Below are 18,632 nucleotides of genomic sequence, written 5' to 3' on the forward strand. Positions count from 1 at the left end.
TCTCTCTCTCTCACTCTCTCTCTCACACACACACACACACACACACACACACACACACACACACACACACACACACACACACACACGTGACAGGACAGATAGGCTTCTGTTGTATCTGTAAAACTGTCGACACAGGCTGGAGACTGCACGAGCAGACCCTTGTGCCTTTCTGGGGTTCGAGTTGTTTCCATAAATTTTATGTGTAACTAAAATGCAGGTGGCCTACTCTGAACGTTGTGCCTGAACGCATCCTGTGTAGACATTAATGGAGAAATGAGGAAGAGTGAAATCTGACAGTAGAACCACATGTGTCACTCTCACTCCCTCTGGGACACCGTGTAAATTTGGCTCCAGATTTCCCTGCTTAATTAATTTAGTTTAATTAACAAAGTGCAAAAGAAACAAACAGTTTCCTGCCATTAAAAACATCACGGTTTTTAGAATTGAAACACTACAGGAATAAAAACTCTCTGAATACAGTAGTTGAAGCCTTTTTGATGCTCAGTATTAATTAGCGCCTTCGAGTGAGTCGTCAAAACTATTAAAAAAGCTAATGACAGGAAAACCCAAGATGGTGGAGCTCCATGAGAACGCAGCTCAGATGCAGCCAGTGGAAATAGTGACACATCGACAGAGCTGTGTGAGCACAGCTGGATGATTAGTGTGTCAGTCACTGTGAGTGTGTGCTGCAGTGACTGAGGACAGACAGGTCTAATGCTGCTCACCTGTCCGTGTCGCCGTACACAACCCGCGCTCCCCATTTCTTTGTGTCGTTGACCAGCTTGATGGCTCGCTCCAGGGTCTCTCTGGCTTTGTGAACGATGCTGTCTCCGACCTGGGGACAATGACGAGATCAACAAATACTGCAGCGCAAGACAACAAATATCAGTGCAAGTTAGCATTTTGTTCAGGGTCCAGATCATTTGCAGGAACTTTAGAAATGGGACTTCAGACTATTTCTCATGAATAAATGTGGTGGCTACAAGAGGCAGAGAGAGGCAGAGATGATCTTTCCCCACCCTCCTCCCTCTCAGGCGCAGACAGCTGGCAGTAGCCTTCGATGAGCTTACCTCCACGCTGGGCATGCGTCCAGAGTAGTTGGCTGCAGTGTAGCCGAAGGTGACGTTGGCGATGAGCTTGAGTCCGAGCTGTCGGGCGTCCAGCAGCTTCATGAGGGCTTTGTCATGCTTGTAGGTTTTCATGGACTGCTTCACCATGATCCTGGTGTTGAGGATTTCCTCCAGCATGCTGGGCAGGACTCCTTTACGCACCGAGGCCTGGACAGAAAGAACTAACAGATGAGAACAGGAGCAGTGGGGTATTTAAGCTGAAAGCAGTGAATGAGTGTATAAGGTATGTCCTCAGTCTCTTGACAGCCTGTTTTAAGAAGCTGAGGTTTGTCCAGAGAGTTGTCTATAGATTTGTCACTAAGTGTTTTTTTTTTAAGTCTCTAAATCTAAATGCTCTACGTTGTCAACATTGTAGCTGTCAATGTCTCCTGACAGAAAGTGTTTGTGCCAATTCATTTTGAAAGAGCAGCAGCCAATGAGGAAACTGCAACTCCCCCAACTTCATTAACGAGCTTTTTGGCAGCAGAGATGTTCCTCAGACAGATGATGTGCTGCCTCTCAGTTTGAAGTAATAGAAAACAAACCTAATTTCTCCTTTAATTTCTATATGATTCATTTTTAGTTTTTTATCTTAACCGTGGATGTTTATGTGGTAGGTGCCAAAACCACTGAGATACTGGGGCACCCCGTATTTATCATTTAAACCACGACTGTCTCGTTAACGCTGGCCTACAACCTGCTATGCAAATGACACATCAGTAAGTAGTTATCATATTAGTCCCCCTCCACATACACTCTTGAAGTCTACTCATTAAACATGTCCTTTTCTTCCATTTCTCCTCTCTATAAAAAAAACTACAATATATCATCATCATCATTTCTACTTTGCCACTGAGTGTCATCAAACAGTGACATCACACAGTATCAGAGCAGGAAGCTTCTGAAACACCTGAAGAGGTTTTAAATAATTGTTTAGGTTTCAGCACAGTTTGATCAGTGTGAATAAAACTTCCTGGGATCTCAGACTTCCAGATGAAATAAAGATGGATGCTTCCATACTATTTGATTTATTTCCTTTTGCTTTGGTCTTAACTTTAGGAACTTTTTTCTTCACTGGCTCCATTATCTCTGTCAAGCTTAACATGGAGGAAGACGACATCGAAAACAAAGACAAAACCCCCCCCCCAAAAAACAAAACTACTCCTCAAACGGCCGAGTTGACAGATGATACATGTGGGATGAGGATTTTTGTTGTAAATGTTACTCTCCACATGCTCGTGATATAGTTATCATTTGACTTTGGGTGACATCCCATAATAGACAGGAAGTACATCTCCAAAGCATCCAGCATTTTGATTGGCAGCTAACTACACAGTTGTTTCACATTTGCATTCTGCAGGTTAACACTATGCAAGTCAAGATTCTGGCTCAGTGTGTGCAGACACAGGCAGAGAGACAGCACAGTCAGGTCAGCATCAAACCAGATCCAGACCAAACCTGGTCTCTGTCTTTAACAAGCTCATTTCTCACCAGTGTTCACTGTGCTGTGGCCATGAGCGAGTGTGTGTTATGTAATGAGACTGTGGGACAGCAGCCAGGGAGTGCGCAGCCCTGAGTGAGTGATTGAAAAGAATGAATGGAGGGATGAAGTGGGCTGTCTGTGGACGTGCTCAGCATTCGCAGCAGCTAATGAGCCTTAATAAATCTGCACCACTGGACGTGGTTTATAACGGGCCAAGTGGTTTTCCAGGACAACATTAAGTCCTTGGTGAGGGTGGTCAGTGGGTGCTGTACCTTGACGAAGGCGATGCCGTTGGATGACACGGTGATGTCATTGCGGAGCTGGTAGAGGAGCTCAGGAGGAACCCGCAGGGAGGTGCAGCCAAACTTAAACTCATCGGGCCTGAGACAGAGACAAGTGTTTATGAATATCATTCAAGAAAATGAATTCACCTCCTTTCCCAGAGCCTGGTTACTCCTGGGCTGCTGGCAGCATCTTTTATCACTGAATCATCCGAGCATGACTTAATCTGATGTTAGGTGTAAGGCAGTGGTGATGAGTTCTGCCTCACTGAGCTGCACCGTCAGTCACAGCAGGTTTGACCACATTTTAAAAAGCAGAAGCCACACACAGCTCATTTACACCACCTGTGGATCAGGTCAAGATGAAACTACAATCAGGCTCAAAGGGCAGCGATAAGATATTTTCACTATCAACTGATTCATCTAATTATTATTTCTTCAACTAATCAATTGTTTCACCCTTTGATTCCCCCCTCAGGGCTGAGACTTCTTCAACAGGTAAAAACATCAACCTGAGGGGGTCACCAGATGATTACTGCGACAGAAAAGAAGAAAATCTTTGTTCTGCTACACAAATTTAAAGCCGTCCTTCCTGACATTTCTCTGATCTTTACTTTTTTGTAAATTATTAGAAGGTAGTTACTCCTTAAGGCTCTAATAGTTATGCAAAGTAAATGATGTGATATATTTATAAGAGTGGTGGACACAGTTGGTGCAGCCTGTGATGACATCCAGAGCTAAAACCTCAGCATTCAGAAGTATGGGCTTTTGTGAAAATATCACTCACAGGCTCTACTTGTACAGATGGTGGTAGAATTTATAACAAAAAACACCTGTGCTCCGTCAACTACCAACAGCTCCTTACAAAACTGCCACAGCGCTCAGATAGGATCTGAAATGTGAGGCTGTATTGTTCAGTGCTTTGGACATTTGAGTTGATAAAATTATACATAGATGTCAGGTTTAACTGAAAAAATAACTGATGTATTAAGATACTCTGTGTTTTATAAAAACAGCCAATGGAAAAGAAAACTAGTTTAAAACTGAAGAGCTAAAATTTCCAAGTATCCCCTGAGCACATTTGTCCCTTGGAGCATGGAGGCAGTGCAGGTCTGCGAGGCACTCCTCCTGTAATGTTGGAGTGGTAATATATGTGTTCATGGCTACTGCTGTTGCTATGCAACGACAAGAATGAAAGGTGAAAAAGTTGAAATTTGTCCTGACTTGCAGAGCTCTGAGGTGTGGACGGTGTGCAGAGCTCTCAGCACGTCTGCTTTATTAAAAATAATGAGGGGAGGAAGACAGCACTGAAAGCAGGCTTTCCCAGGCCAGTTCAGGAGACACTGTGGGTCTGTGGACCTTACGTTCCAAGGCTGTCCATGTGGCCCAGGCAGGTGGAGTAGCAGTAGTTGTACGCGATGACAATGGAGGGATAGAGCGACTGGAAGTCCAGCACGACCAGCGAGTTACTGTAGAAGCGCGACTCAGGCTCCATGACCAGCGGGATGCACTGTGGCGCCCTCTGCTGAGCCCGCTGCTGGATGCTGGGTGTCACAGGGATGTAGTTCAGAGGCTTGGCCACACGCAGCATCATGGACTCAACACGGTACTGCAGGGACAGGAAGAGGAGGCGTGGGATGAAAGGACCTTTGTGCTAAACCATTTTCTTGTTCTTGCTTTCATATATTTTTCTCTGTGTCTCTGTCCATCAGTTTGATCTATTCATGTCTCAGTCTTTTTATTTATGTAGAGCCTCATTCTCATATGATGTCACAGAGATGTTACTGAAATGCAAATATCATGTGTCAGCTGTAACTCTACGATCCTCAGCTTAATATTTACACCAAACCCAAAGACAGACTTGAAGCTGCATTAAATCATTTTAGCCACTTGGGGAGAGAAACAAGCTGATAATTTATAAAGATGTAACTACAGCAGCAGACACAGGGCATTATCATTCTTCTAGCTCTGTTAGGTGTGTGTGTGTGTGTGTGTGTGTGTGTGTTGGTACCTGTGATCCTCGGGTAAGAACGTGGAAGAACTGAATCCCGAACAGTCTGGCCAGCTCGCTGGTTCGGCCGATGATGTCATGCTGCTGCAGAAGCTGCATGGTGCCATGCACTCGGCTCACGTAGTGGTCGACCATCTTCCACCTGCAGAGACACACACGTCAGCATGTCCACCATGATGCCATGTTCTTACAGAGCAAAAGAGTGTGCAAAAGAACACAGACTTAGACCTCAAGGCCTGTAAAGACAGGACATTATATGAGGACTGGACCGGGTGTCAGAGGATATTTATACATGGGTGAAGTATTTGTTTTCATGTACCTCCACTTTTATTCATGGGGAGAACGTTTCAGAAGTACTGACCACGCCTCAGGTCGCTCTGCTTCACGTACAAACAGAATGAATGAGCTGTGTGATTTTACTCTCATCAGAACATCAAAAAAAGATTTTACACCTCCACCAACCAGTCAAGTTGTAGTTCACATCCATGTCTGTCCAGACTCATCTAATATATGTAGCGAAGCTGAGACTATATTGACATCTCTTCATTCTTCCTGTAAATAATTCCAGTGAGAAACCCTAACCCTAACAACCAAATTTTCATTAGATCGTCCTTCAGTCCAAGTGAATGTTTTTAGCAAATCTGAAGAAAGGACAGATGGACCAATGGACAGACAAACCGACAACATCATGTCTCCAGCGCAGAGGCACAAAAAAACCCTTAAATAAACACTGTTCACATTTCACATTATGATGAAGCGTGGCACAAACCTGTATAAGTGGGTGTTGTGGTCGAACCAGTCGGACAGCGAGCGGGGACTGTACAGGGGGAACCTTTGGTGGAGTACGTGGAACGCCACATTCTCAAAACTGTAGTTGTTCAAAGTCACCTGGAGGAGAAAACACAGACTTAGACCTCAAGGCCAAGCTTCCATCACTTTTACACAACTTCAGACTTTGACTCGTTTGTTAATGTTGTTGATAAAAGTCAAAAGTTCTGAACAGACTGAAAACAGCCATTTCTATGATAATAGGTGAAAAGCAATTCAAGTTCAAATGTATTTGGACCATACCGTCTCAACTCACAGTTCAGAGTGCTCACAAACAGAAACATTACACAGTGGGGTCCAAAAATCTGAGACTACATTCCTATTCAAGAGCATGAGGACGTCTCAGACCTTTGGACCCCACGGTACCTACATACAAACAAACTGAACAAAGACCATGCGTTCATTCAGAAAAATCTCAACTGAAAATCTAAGTCTTTCATTTGGATTTAAAAGAATCTTAGATCAGCAGGCAAACTGAAAGCTTTCTCTGCAGACTTTTATAGTGGCCTGAGACTGCTGGGACGTTCACTGACAGCACGTCTGATATGTACTGAGGAGGCCGACCATGAGGTGCTCTGTAACCTGTATTCTGCAAACAGCTCTGGAGAACTGGAGTTAAAACCTGTGCGGCTGAGTTTTGGATTAGTTGTAATGTATGGACTGTTTTACTTGGAGAACATCAATAATCCAGCCTGACTGACTTTCTCTGAGTCACACTTGGATGGAAAGCCTCTGACTCCAGAAATAATCCTGAGCTGGAGAAAGGCATTGTGATGTGGTCAACCATCCAAGGTTACCCATGGTAACGTAGGTGGAAAATAATACGCAGCATGGTCCATAATGTACAGTTTATAGCATGCCCTGAATCTCTGAAATCATATGTCTGAATCTTTTATGACAGTGGCTCCAAACATATTTGTCTTGTGAGCCCTTAAAATAAAACATGTATTTGTAGCCACTACAGACAGACAGAGCTGACGCCGGTGCAGAGGCATGGAGACAAACTGAGCCCACAGACTAAAGCAGCAGAAACTGTTGCACTGTGCAGACAGCAGGAGAGCATCCACTAAAATAAAACAAAGACTGAAAAAAAACTGGAGGAATAAAATGCAATTCAAAGATTCTACTTCATAGTTAACAGTTTATTAAATAGACTAAAACAATATTTAATATAAAAATGGTGATGAGACTCCTGTTGTAAAGAGGAGGGAAACCAGAGAAATTAGGTCACAGCTAAGACTCTGAGTGGTGATGACTGCCAACAGAGTGTGTGTGTGTGTGTGTGTGTGTGTGTGTGTGTGTGTGTGTGTGTGTGTGTGTGTGTGTGGAGAGGGGGAGGTCATGCCGGGACCTGCCTCAGTCTTCATCACCCTCCACAGATTGATGGTGATGCGCCCAACGATGTTGATCTCAGTCATGGTGTCGGCTCCGTACTCATCCTTGTCTGCAGCAAAGCGGTTCTCTTTGGAGTCACCTGAGGACACGCACAGAGCCAGACAGACAGCCAATTACAGAGGAGGAGGAGGGGAGCTGCCAGAGGCTACACACTCATCTGCTCTACACACACACACACAGATCCTGTACCAACACATATGTGCACTGATGTAAACACACAAACAGGGCCACACACACACTTGTACTTTCAGTACCTAAAATGTGTACACGCACAGACACACACATTCTGAGATATACACAGGTTAGTCAGTACTGCAGTTACCTGGTCAGCAGAAACCTGCAGGATTACATTTAAACTGAAGTCTCTACTTCTGACTCTCCTCTAACACACATCTCAGCTGCCTGAGTGCAGTTGGGTGCAGTGTCAGAGGACAGAACTGCTTCATTCACATCACTGTCATTTACAGGGGCAGAGACGAACTTCTGGTTCCGAGGACCCAAAACTGTCCATAACATCAACTCAGTTCCTACATTTTTTATCATGTTTATTGTTGCTTGTTGCATCAGTTGTGCCTGTATAAAGCAGTCTGGTCATTTGCTGGAACATTTTCTTTTTTTCCTGCTCTCAGACCACATATGAGAGAGAGAGAGAGAGAGAGATCTTGAAAAGAGAACAGGCTCTCAAGTTCTGTAATCTGGTGTTAAATAAAATCTGAAGACTTGAATAGGAAGTGAAATGAAAGTATGATCTGTCCAGTTTGAGAAACACCATGTGAGTTTGAAGGCTGAGCAGACATCAGAAAACTGCATGGTGTTCTGTAAAAGTCTGAGATGTCAAGATATCACATTCATCCCATCATCGTTCCCACTTCATGATGATTGTGAGGTCAGCAGTCCAACGATGCCGTTCCTGTTACTTAGATCAGCCAACACAGTGTGTCGCAGAACGATGTGAAGTTTCTGTGTGATAACCTTTTTAAGGAACACTGTGTCCAAGTGCAATAAACTGTGTTCTAACAGCTCAGTATACATATTTTTTTTTTTATACCTCGACACAATTTACAGGTGAGTTTCTAAACACCATCACAGGCTGCCAGGAAATCTGGCATTTGAAAAAATAAAACCACAGACTGTACCTTTAAAAAAGCATAAATAATATTTTAAGAAACTTTGTGTCATATATCACAACATATGATGACATAGATCTGCTTACTTAAAGGTGCTATATATCAGTTTTCTCTGCTGCTGAATGTGGTTTCTGCTGGGAGCGGATGGTGATAACGGTTTTCATTGGGTGAGACAAGAAGTTAGAATACCTGCTCTGATCAGTGCTACTTCTTCATCCTCTCATGCTGAACTGAGGGCAGACTGGACAGTGCACTGACTCACTATCACAAAGTAGCATTACAGGATGGGACAGGGCTAGCTGTTTAGCATGCTAACTTCAGTGGAAGAAAAGATCCCGAACTCACAACGCTTCTTCTAAACTGGTGAGTAGACAGCTGTTAATGCTAACAATGGCTATGTTACCTATTACCTAATTACCTATAGCACCTTTAATCTCTTAATTAACTATTTGCACCAGCTTTGGTGACGAACAGCCCTACCTGGCACTCGTGACAGCTGCTGACACAGGTCCACTCCGAGCACTGTGGCGCGCTGCAGGAGGTAGCCCCAGGAACGCATCTGCACCTCGTATCCTACCAGGATGTCTGGATCAAACCTGACAGGACGCCATCATGTTAGCACACAGAGTTCATTCTAAGATCAACATATGTAGCAGTAGCTAATTATGTGAAATGTAAAGCATTGTTAGCATTTTCATAATGAATGTTTTAAAGAATCCCAAGATGACCAAGTTGTAGTCATTGATGGAAACAACTGAAAACACCACAGAGGATCAAAACTTCAAAAAGTCAGGATTGGATACTTCCTGTAGCAGCTCACTCAATCCCGATCAATACACAGACTACATCCTACATATACTACATACACACACCTCCTCATGATAGTGATCAGCTCCTGAAACAGCATCTTCTCATCAGTGGCACATTTCACTTGCAGCCCAGAGATGCCCGACCTGACCAGCAGGGGCGCTGTTCTTCTGTCACCTGTTGAGGGCATTTAAACCGTTAGCAGGCACTGATCACGTGACTTTGAGCCATTTATGGCAAAATAAATAACGCCTGAACAACCCATGGTAACATTTACATTTAGCTGAATTTAGCTGAGGAAAATACTGAAAAATGACGTACAAAGACTTCAAGGCTCAAATAAAAAGCTTTTGCACAACGTGGAACCAATAAGAGAGGAAGACTTCACCTTCGTCATGACTTTGATAGTCTTTGTCCACAATGATGGCACCGGTCAGCTGGGTGCTGTCTACATCTGGCAAGAGGGCATCAGAGCTGAGGCAGTAGAATAAGGCACATATAGGGTCGAACTCAGGGTCAGGTTCGAGGTCACGACGAGTCCTTGCATGGAGCTCCATGCCCATCAGTGTTAGGTACTGGACCTGAAGGAGGGGAACACAAAAACCGATGCTGGGTCAAAAGGAAAATTTTCTTTCTCCAGCACCTCAACTGATAATTGCTTTACTTACAGGCTACTGCAGCTCTGAATAGTTTTCCCCTTGCTAATGACAGCGTATCATTTTGGTGACTGAGCAATTGGGGCCTCTGTACTGATGTCACAGTCTCCCTGGACGGGTGCAGCCATGACAGGAAGTGTAAATCCTAACAGACTGCATGATCTCCACAGAGGAAGGGATTCAGGGCTAAAAGTCATATCAATGTTATGTCCTACATGGACGCAACTTTATGTTATATTTCATATTAATAATATTGTGCAGGCACAACCTAGGTACATCTTTTTTTTGTTGTGGCAGTACTGTGGTCCTGGACGAAGTTCTTTAGGGTGCACTTGTGAACTTTATGTTACTCCCTGTGTTCCCCAGATTTTTTGTAACAGTCCAGTTAAACATGAGTTTGCATCCTAAGTGATTCTCTGCTGGCTGAGGACACACACCTCTGAAATCCTGGAACCAATGAAACCAATATACAACTACTAGGGCTGGGTTGATTCAAATCCATCTTCATTTGAATAGTCAGAGACAAAAACATGGCAGATGTGGCTCCACTGAAGGCACAGGTCTGAAGGCAGATGTGTGGTTGTATTTTTGATTTAAAAACTATGAAAACAGCAAAGAGCTGGAGAAAAGCAAAGCTACATGAAAAATGTGCCAGAAGAAGCCGACAGAAGAAGAAGCTGTGTGTACCTGTTCATACAGTCTGTAGGCGGTGCACTGGAGTAAGAAGAAATAAATTCTAAAACTGGAAAAAATATTATTTCAACCTAGAACACTGATCCTAGAATATGTAAACAAGAGTTCAAGCTTGACCAGAAGAGACTCCAGGTCTCAGTAACTGACACATTTTGAGTTCAGCACCCAGCCCAAGTAATAAGGAGTCCATCAACCTGCCTGTTAGCCCCAGTTTTACATGATTAAAAAAAAAAAAAAGAAAACATATCTCTGATATGAGAGAACTCCAAGAGCAGCTCACCTCATGCAGAGCTTTGGCATCCTGCAAGTTCTGCATGCTGACTTTGAAGCCATAAGAGTTGGCTATGCTGGGCCCTTCGATCTGAGAGTTATCTTTCTTTGGCACATTCAAAGCAGCAAACTGGTTCTGTAGAAGACAATGAGAATATGAGGAATATCTTAATGAACAAGACAACACAGGCACGTCAGAGGGAAGGTTCAATTCATGAAGAGAGACTGACTTCACTCCACACTCTGCATGCAGAGCTCTACACATTTCTCTAACCAGGCTGGTGAACTGGAGGGTGCTGTGGAGAGAGGTGCTCTGACCTTTATCTGTGTGGTCAGTAACACTCTTCTCAGTGGGTCCACCTGGCTTGTCTTCCTCTGCTGAAGTCTTTGAGAACTGTGACTCTCTGGAGCAGGAACCAAACACAAAGAGCAGAGACAAGTGAAGCAACAGGATAAAAAAAAATAGAGAAAATGTAGACAACAATCAAAGATGCAACTATAGCCTATGTTCATAAGATTACTGATTTCTTACCCTCAGATTTGGGCGTGCTGCACACTGGCTGCAGATCTTCTTTGCTTATCCGCCTCCTCCTTAAGAAGGGGGTGCTGTGAAGGAGATAAGGACTAGTCCTGCCCTCTTCCCTGTTACTGACATGGAGGGGTGAGGGACTAAGGTTCTCTTCTAGTCCCTCCATGGAGTTAGAGAGCCTAGGTGACGGTGGTTCTGGAGAGTTTTCATTTTGCCTGTTTTTACTAAGCTTTTCTGGGCCTGAGGGGCTGGGCTGACAGGACTGCTGCCATGGAGGCAGCTCGGGGGACTCTGGAGAGGTGGTTTTATTATTGTCATCATCATCCTTTTCTTGTTCCTCCTGCTCAAGATCCACAGCACCTTCATCTGAAACTGGACTCATCTGTGGGGATTTACTTTGAGAACCTGTATTCTTCATTGGAGATATGGTTAAGGACAAGCTCCGCTTCTTTCTCCTCTGAGTCCTGATACTGGACAGGTTCCCACACAGCTCCACCTTCACTGCTGGGCAGCAGGAAGCAGACGGCTGCTCGCTTCTCCCTGGTTTCTCCTCCTCAAACTCCAACCCAGGCTTCCCGTTCTTCAGCAGCCCTGTGTCTCTCCTCCATTTTTGTAGACACTCATACTGTTTCCTGGCCTCCAGCCACAGATGCACGCGCTCTCGGCTTGGTGGGTTTTTGCAGGGCAGAAGAATGACCTTCTTGTCGCTGGCTGAGGATGGATCAGGTTCGGCCTGCTCTTTACTTGCCTCTGAAGCCTCGGCTCCCAAGGCTTGGGAATATGAGGTAATAGTAGCGGCAGGGTGTGTCATGGCTGAGAAGGCTGTCTTCCAGAAATAGAGGCCCTCTAAAGAGAGCTCTCCACTGAACTCTGCTAGCTCCTTAGCAAGTCTGGTCCCCACTGTTAGCTTACGGCCACCAACCTCCCTGGAGAAAAGACGGAGCATGTGATTGACTTGTTTATTTTTTCAAAATTCCTGTAATTTGATTACTGTAAAAGAATAATGCAAAATTTCGGAATGAATCACGTGGAATATATTTATAAAATAAAGCCCTGAAAAAAAATTTATTGGGATTTTTGAGGATCTGAGATTTAAAAAAAATCTTTTAAATATATAGTTTAACATCCATTTTAATATTTTACCATTTTTGAATTGCATTCCTACATTTTTATTTATACACTTATACAGTTAAAAATGAACTTGTCAGTGACCTCTGGTGGAAAAACCACTGTATATAATAGAAACACGCCTTTAAAACATATCTTCAGTGCTTCTGTGCTGTAGTTTCATGTTACTTATATTGAAGGGACCCTGAGAAGTTTTTTTTTTGTCAACAAAAGTTGTGTTTACCTTCAGTTTTATTTACCAAAATGTCTTCTGTGTATCCTTGAGTCGAACACATTTCATTCCTCAAAAGGCAAGACAATTGTTCTAAACATTTTTAAACACGATTTTTTTATATCCATGTTCACTAGCAGTCTTCTTCTTCTTCACTTTTTTGTTGGCGCATTGCTACATGTTTGGTTCATTACTGTCACCAGCTGTAAGTCAGAAGAATAGCAAGAACCCTATGGCAGGAATACACACCAAGCAACCCGTTTGTACATGTGCATGATAAAAAACAAAGTGAGGGTCTGTTCATAAAGACGTGCAGGGCTCCAGACCAACTTTTTACATTGGTTGCACTGGTAAGCCTAACTTTAATATATAGACGCTCCAGCAAATGCTGTAGGTGCGCCCACAAGTTTTCACTGTGCCATTTGGCGCCACAATAATACAATCTATGCATTACCATTTTATCATATCTGAGCCACAGAAATTGGAGAAGCCCTTCTTTGAGAAAGAAATATATCTTGGCCTCGTCTACGTTGTAGGTTCTGGTTTAGAGGCCGATGAGGCCATCTCAAAGATGGTGAGTCAAGATTAGGCATCTAAGTACATTTTGTCAAGTACTGTACTTACAGTTTTGAAGTACTTTACTTGAATATTTCCATATATACTACTTTATATGTCCACATCACTACATTTCAGAGGGAATTATTGTTCTTTAACTCCATGTGTAATCAGGCAAGCTGTGACCATGGCAACAACAAGTGTGTAAGGCTCGGGTCAGATTCCTTTTAAATTGTTGCCTATTTTAAGCGGTGAGATTTATCAGGAGTTAAGAAATCAAAAAGAAAGTTTGGCGAACTTGGGTCAGGTTCAGACAGAAATAAGACAGTGTAATGGGCACCACGACATTTTTCTAATCTAAAAAAACAATCAATAGTAATCTTCAGTTTGAATGACCTGTATGTTTTAAGGTTGTGATGTGTCTCGAAGAGCACAGGACATGGTTTCACACATACACATATGCATTATTTTTTTCCCCACCCGCCTTCAGCAAAGAAGAATATCAGGGTAAGAGCCAATCAGAGGGAGAGTAGGAGCAGGTCTTTACAGAATGCTGGTGGGGAAAAAAAGTGATGCCAAACACATACGCACTGAGACACACCTGCTAAATGTCAGGCACACTGGTGAGACCAAAGAAAATGTTTAGTCACACTTGACAGAGTTTTGGCCGCACTCTGGAGCCCTGACATGTCTCCATGACCTCCTCTGAGTACTTAAACTCTCAGAATACCTTTGAGCAACAATATAGTTCTCTTCCGACATACATGGAGATATGATGTATCTGTGTACAGCTCAAATAGACCAATTATATCAGCCATGTTAGAAGGCTTTTCAGTTTCATTTTTATCTATGTACATTTACTTCACATACAGTTGATTCATATGCAAGACAATGTAGAAGTAATGATTATTTCAGCGTGTGGTACTGGTGTATATGGTCTTACATTGGTTTCCCTGGGGCATCAGAGGGGTCGCTGCAGAAGGGCTCTTGAAAGGTAGCCTCTGACATCTCCAGGTCGAGCAGAGTGTTGAGGATCTCGTCCCGGCTTGGAGGGGACATGAGGGGCTTGAGAATGTGGGCTCCACCTCCTGTCCCCCGCAGCAGCTGGCTTGCCCTCACCTGGGATAGTGAGCCAATGGAGCGGGGAGAGCTACTGGGTGTGGTAGATGTTAGTCCATCGATGCCCTCCAGAAGATCCCCTGTTGGTGAGCCTTCATGGTCAACAAAGGACGCTGAGCTTAAAGGCAGTGGTAGGACAGGTTCAAAGACAGAAAACAGCAGCTCTTTTCTCTCACAGTGAAAGTCTTGAAAGGGGCTGAGGGTATGGGCTTTACATAACGACAAGTCCCACTCTCTGCCCTTGATTCTCTCAGAGTCAAGGAATGTGAGGTTATTTGATACAGACTCTCTGTTCTCAGGTCTATCGAAGAGGTCAGGACTGACAGGCCTTGCTTTGTCAGAGCCCCTTTGCAGCTCCTCCCCACAACCAAACAGCCTATCAAGTTTCTTCTCAAAGCCCAGTGTCTGAGCAGATACAGCTTCCTGGCTGACATCACTCAGGAACTTCACTGGCAAATTTTTATCAGTCAGGACAAACTGGCTACTGCTGTATGGGCTGGAGAACTCAGTCTGATCAATAGCATTTATATCAAATGTATAGTTGTGTGGGAGCTCTGGTGACAAGCTGTCCTCTATGAAGTTGCAAGCGTCCAGGCCTGGGTCTGACAGAAAGAGGGGGCAGTCATCTGACATGTTGCCCTCCTGCTTCACTGTCAGATTTGGCTGAGTGCTGTTTGTCTTGCCTTTTCTAATTCTGGGCTTTTTATTCTTGGGGGTGGTAGATTTTGGGGCCCTAGTTTTACGAAGAGTGGAGGGAGCTTTTCTGGATTTAGCTGGTTTAGCTGTAGGATCTAGTAGTGCTGCAGCCTGAGCTATGGCAGTGGAGTGGCTGTCTGCACCAACCACTTGTAAGGGAAGGGTCTGTCCCTGCTGCCTCTTCTGGAGAAGCTGCTTGAGGACAGCCAAGCCAGAAGGAGTCTCACACAGAGTGGGGATTTCCCCGTTCTTAGGGCCTGAGTGTTGGGAGGCTACTGCTGGTTGGACTTCTTTACCATCTTCCAGTAAAAGTCGACCAGCCAGAGGAGGTGGAGGAGCTGTGCACTCCTCCTGTGAAGCTTCTGCCTTTACCACAGTGGTCTGGCAACTTTGCTGCTTCACATGAGCCAGCGGTGAATAGCTTTGGTTGACTTCCATAATTGAAGTCTCACAGTCCTCAACCTTTGGCTCTATAGACTGAGCTACTGAGCTAGAGTCTGGTATGGATGCAGTCTGGGAACTGCCCTGACTGTTGCTATCTGTGCTCATGGGCTGCTGAAATGGAGTGACCTCTTGAGAGGAACTCTCAGAAGGAGGTAGCTCATCCTCAGGGAAAAGGAGCTGAGAGCTGCTGTCTTTGCTTAACTCATTGCTTTTGAGTTCCACAGTCTTCTTTCTGCGAGTCCTTTTAGGTTTTGTGGTGATTGTAGAACTGTTACTAGTACCTTCAGCTACATCTTTAGCTTTCTTTTTTTGCCTTGGAGTAGCACCACTACTTTGTCTTAACTTCTCTTTCTTGGGCTCCTGTCCTTCCTCTGGAGGCTTAGTAGCTGACTTTCTTACTTTTTTCCCACTATCTGCAGGTTTCTTAGGCCTGGTAGTTTGACACTTATTCCGTGCTCCTTTGGTTGAAGACACAGTGTGTGGCTTGTGAAAAGCAGAACTAAGACAAGGGTCACTGAGTGGGTTTATCAGCTGTTCGGAGCTGTCCATAAGAGGGTCACTTGGGGACCAACAACGTGGGGGTGTTGAGTCTGTAGGGCTTGGCGATCTATCAGAGAGGTATCCCAACTCTACCATGACATCACTATACTCAATGTCATGGTCATCGGCAAGCTCACAGTAACATGGCCGAGGGGGCGGTAGAGAGGGGAGAATTGGGCCTCTCTGACAGCCTTTAGTCCTTTTGACCCTTTCACCTTGTCTGACTCGAGGTCTGGTGATGTTGCTGACTGTTTTCTTATTGGTGGAGTTGACCTTTGCCTTTCGTTTGGGGTGTTTCTTGGCCTTCGGCTCAGTGACGGGAAACCTGACTGCAGTGGATTCTGGCACTTTGGGCCAGAAATCCTTAAGAGGAGCCAGTTTATTGTACAGCTCTAGCTTATTTGGTGTCAGCATCACCAACTGCTCCTCAGCATTCACTTTGGACATCTTCACCAGCATGTTTTTCTGTCCTTTGAACCTGTTGATAATAATGTACTTGATGATGATAGGAGGTTCTTTCTTGCGCCGTTTCTGGTATTTTACCTCCTGCCCACTAAGGACACTGCTGTCCTTAAGCTTGCTGTCTTTGACAGAGGCTGGGTTTTTTGAACGAGTGGAACCTGAGTGTTCTCCATCCTCACCGTCATAGATCATTTTCCGTTTGGCCCTCAGGGTGTATTTACTGCCAGGCAGCGCTGAAGGTTTGGTACAGGTGACTTTAGCAGATACATCTTGCAGTGGGCTTAACCTGTCCTCTGCTGTGTCTTTAGCTTCTTCAGAGAGACAGGAAACAGGGGTGGAGCTGGTGGCTTGGGGCTCTGAAAGTTCTGCTTCTGTCATTTCAGTTATGGACCTGTCCTCCATTGCTGGCTCCTCGGTTGTGACTGGCTTTTCCTCTGTGATGGGCCCATCTTTAACTGGCTCAGCCTCTTCTGGCTTTTCATCTGAAGCTGGCATCTCTGTGTCTACAGTCTGTGTGCAAGCAGAGGTGATGAGGTGGTGGCTAGTGCAAACGTAGCTGTCAGAGGCAGAGCTTTCAACTATATCTAATTTGTTCCTCTGTCCTGTCATTCCTAACCTTTTTTTATTAACTTTTAGCCTGGACCTGCGAGGCTGGGCCTCTACCAATTTGCTGCATGAATCAGTAAGCTTTTTGCTCCCAGCTTTTTTCCTACTGAGACAGTTGGAAAGAATGACGCTGGGAAAGAACTTGTAGTGTGCTTCCTGCTGGGCCACAATAGTCTTCTCAGTCTTATTTTCCTGATAGTCCTCGTACCTGATTTTGAGTTCACCAACATCTCCCTCCTCACTGTCCTGGCCCATTTCTTCCTCCTGAGGATCAAGGAACTCACCCTCCTCCATGGGTGACGGGGCTGAAGGGATGCTCCTCAGGATGGGGCTTTTACTGTCCTTCTGGCTCAGTTCCAGCTCTGTCTTCGCTGAGCAGTTTCTCAGCTCTGAGTAACAGAGAGAAAAGGTCCTGTGGTTCTGAAGAATGGACAGACAATTTGTTTCTACATTCTTTATGCTGCTGTACTTCTTCCTGCTTTTGGTGACTTGTCCGTTACCAAATGGGAAACTTTCTAATTCTGTCTTATCCAAGGCTATAGAGGTTTTCTTGTCGTAGGTGTACAGGTGTTGGATGTCCTCTTTATTTACACAAGGAGACACCTCGGGGTGATTGGCTATTTTGCAGGGGATAGGGTGTTTGACTGGTGGGATGTAGGGGATTTCTTTATTAACCTTGAACCCTGTTGAACATTCACTACTGCTGTCCTGGCTGCTTTTTGATTGAAAGTGCTTGTCAAGTGGTTGCTCCGGATCCAGCACATGAACTGGTCTGTGCTCAGGGTGCTTGTATTCTAGAAGGATCTTAGCTGAAGAAGGCGGCTCCAGGTGAACTGTCTCCCCAGGGAAAGGATTTCTTTTTCCAAGCATCTTCTCTGTGACGATGAGAGAAGACTGGGACCTGGAACTGTTGTCCGTTAAGGATGAATCTATGGATGCAAGAGAAGATAGGAAGTGGCACCTCATGAACAGTAAGCAGATGTGTTAAATATATGTTTGTTAAGTTAATCAATTTGGGTCTCATTTGCTATTATAATTATTAAATTGTACTTTATCAGTTGCAAAAAATAAAAAAACAACATAATATTGGTGTTATATACATTGGCCACTGGCTGCCCTGCTCTCTAAATATTGGCAAATATCAGCTATCAAAAAACCCATATCAGTCGACCACTAACATGTATCATGACCTCATATTGATATATTGTGTTAGAAAACTGTCAACTTAATTTAGTTGTTTAACTTTTATTGTGTTGTGTAGAAACATACTGTATGCACACAACTAGGCAAAAGTTTTAGACACTTTAGATGTCTAGATTCTTATCCATCACACAATAGTTTCAGGAGGCATCTGATCTGTCCCATATTCAATCTGCTGCCCAACAACTACACCAAACATACAACCAGAGTTCTGAAGAGCAATCATAAGAGAACTAGAGACCATCTTGCGATGAGATCACACCATCCGTGATCCCTGTCAACATGTTGACATTCCAGCCCATGAGCACTCAGGAGTCATTATTACATTATCAGATGAAACTCAGTATTCATGGGTCGCACACCACTCATCTTTGAACTCGGCCTTCATTTTGATCTCTACACTGCATCTGGCACAATTGTGATGTTATTGATCTCCAGGACCACATTTTGCCATGATCTCTCTCTCACACACACACACACAC

The 18,632-nt window shown here is 44.3% G+C and overlaps 1 protein-coding gene across 3 annotated transcripts in view; it reads right to left on the reverse strand.

Moving 5' to 3' along the window:
- The window catches only part of rev3l (REV3 like, DNA directed polymerase zeta catalytic subunit), a 69,652-nt gene that overhangs the window by 6,018 nt on the left and 45,002 nt on the right, over nt 1-18,632 (reverse strand). For all 3 annotated transcript variants that reach the window (XM_071478431.1, XM_071478430.1, XM_071478432.1), the window contains exons 13-26: nt 14,027-17,879; nt 11,193-12,115; nt 10,979-11,064; nt 10,671-10,796; nt 9,430-9,622; nt 9,107-9,218; nt 8,715-8,830; nt 7,068-7,186; nt 5,654-5,772; nt 4,885-5,026; nt 4,238-4,482; nt 2,865-2,973; nt 1,071-1,277; nt 726-835 (exon numbers count right to left, since the gene is read on the reverse strand). In XM_071478431.1, coding sequence (XP_071334532.1) covers nt 726-835; nt 1,071-1,277; nt 2,865-2,973; nt 4,238-4,482; nt 4,885-5,026; nt 5,654-5,772; nt 7,068-7,186; nt 8,715-8,830; nt 9,107-9,218; nt 9,430-9,622; nt 10,671-10,796; nt 10,979-11,064; nt 11,193-12,115; nt 14,027-17,879 — 6,460 coding nt within the window. The remainder of the gene's footprint in view (nt 1-725; nt 836-1,070; nt 1,278-2,864; nt 2,974-4,237; nt 4,483-4,884; nt 5,027-5,653; nt 5,773-7,067; nt 7,187-8,714; nt 8,831-9,106; nt 9,219-9,429; nt 9,623-10,670; nt 10,797-10,978; nt 11,065-11,192; nt 12,116-14,026; nt 17,880-18,632) is intronic.

This window comes from Trachinotus anak, unplaced genomic scaffold, assembly GCF_046630095.1.
Source record: "Trachinotus anak isolate AG129_WGS33_773 ecotype Australia unplaced genomic scaffold, CSIRO_AGI_Tana_v1 ptg000005l, whole genome shotgun sequence".
Classification (NCBI taxonomy): Eukaryota; Metazoa; Chordata; class Actinopteri; order Carangiformes; family Carangidae; genus Trachinotus; species Trachinotus anak.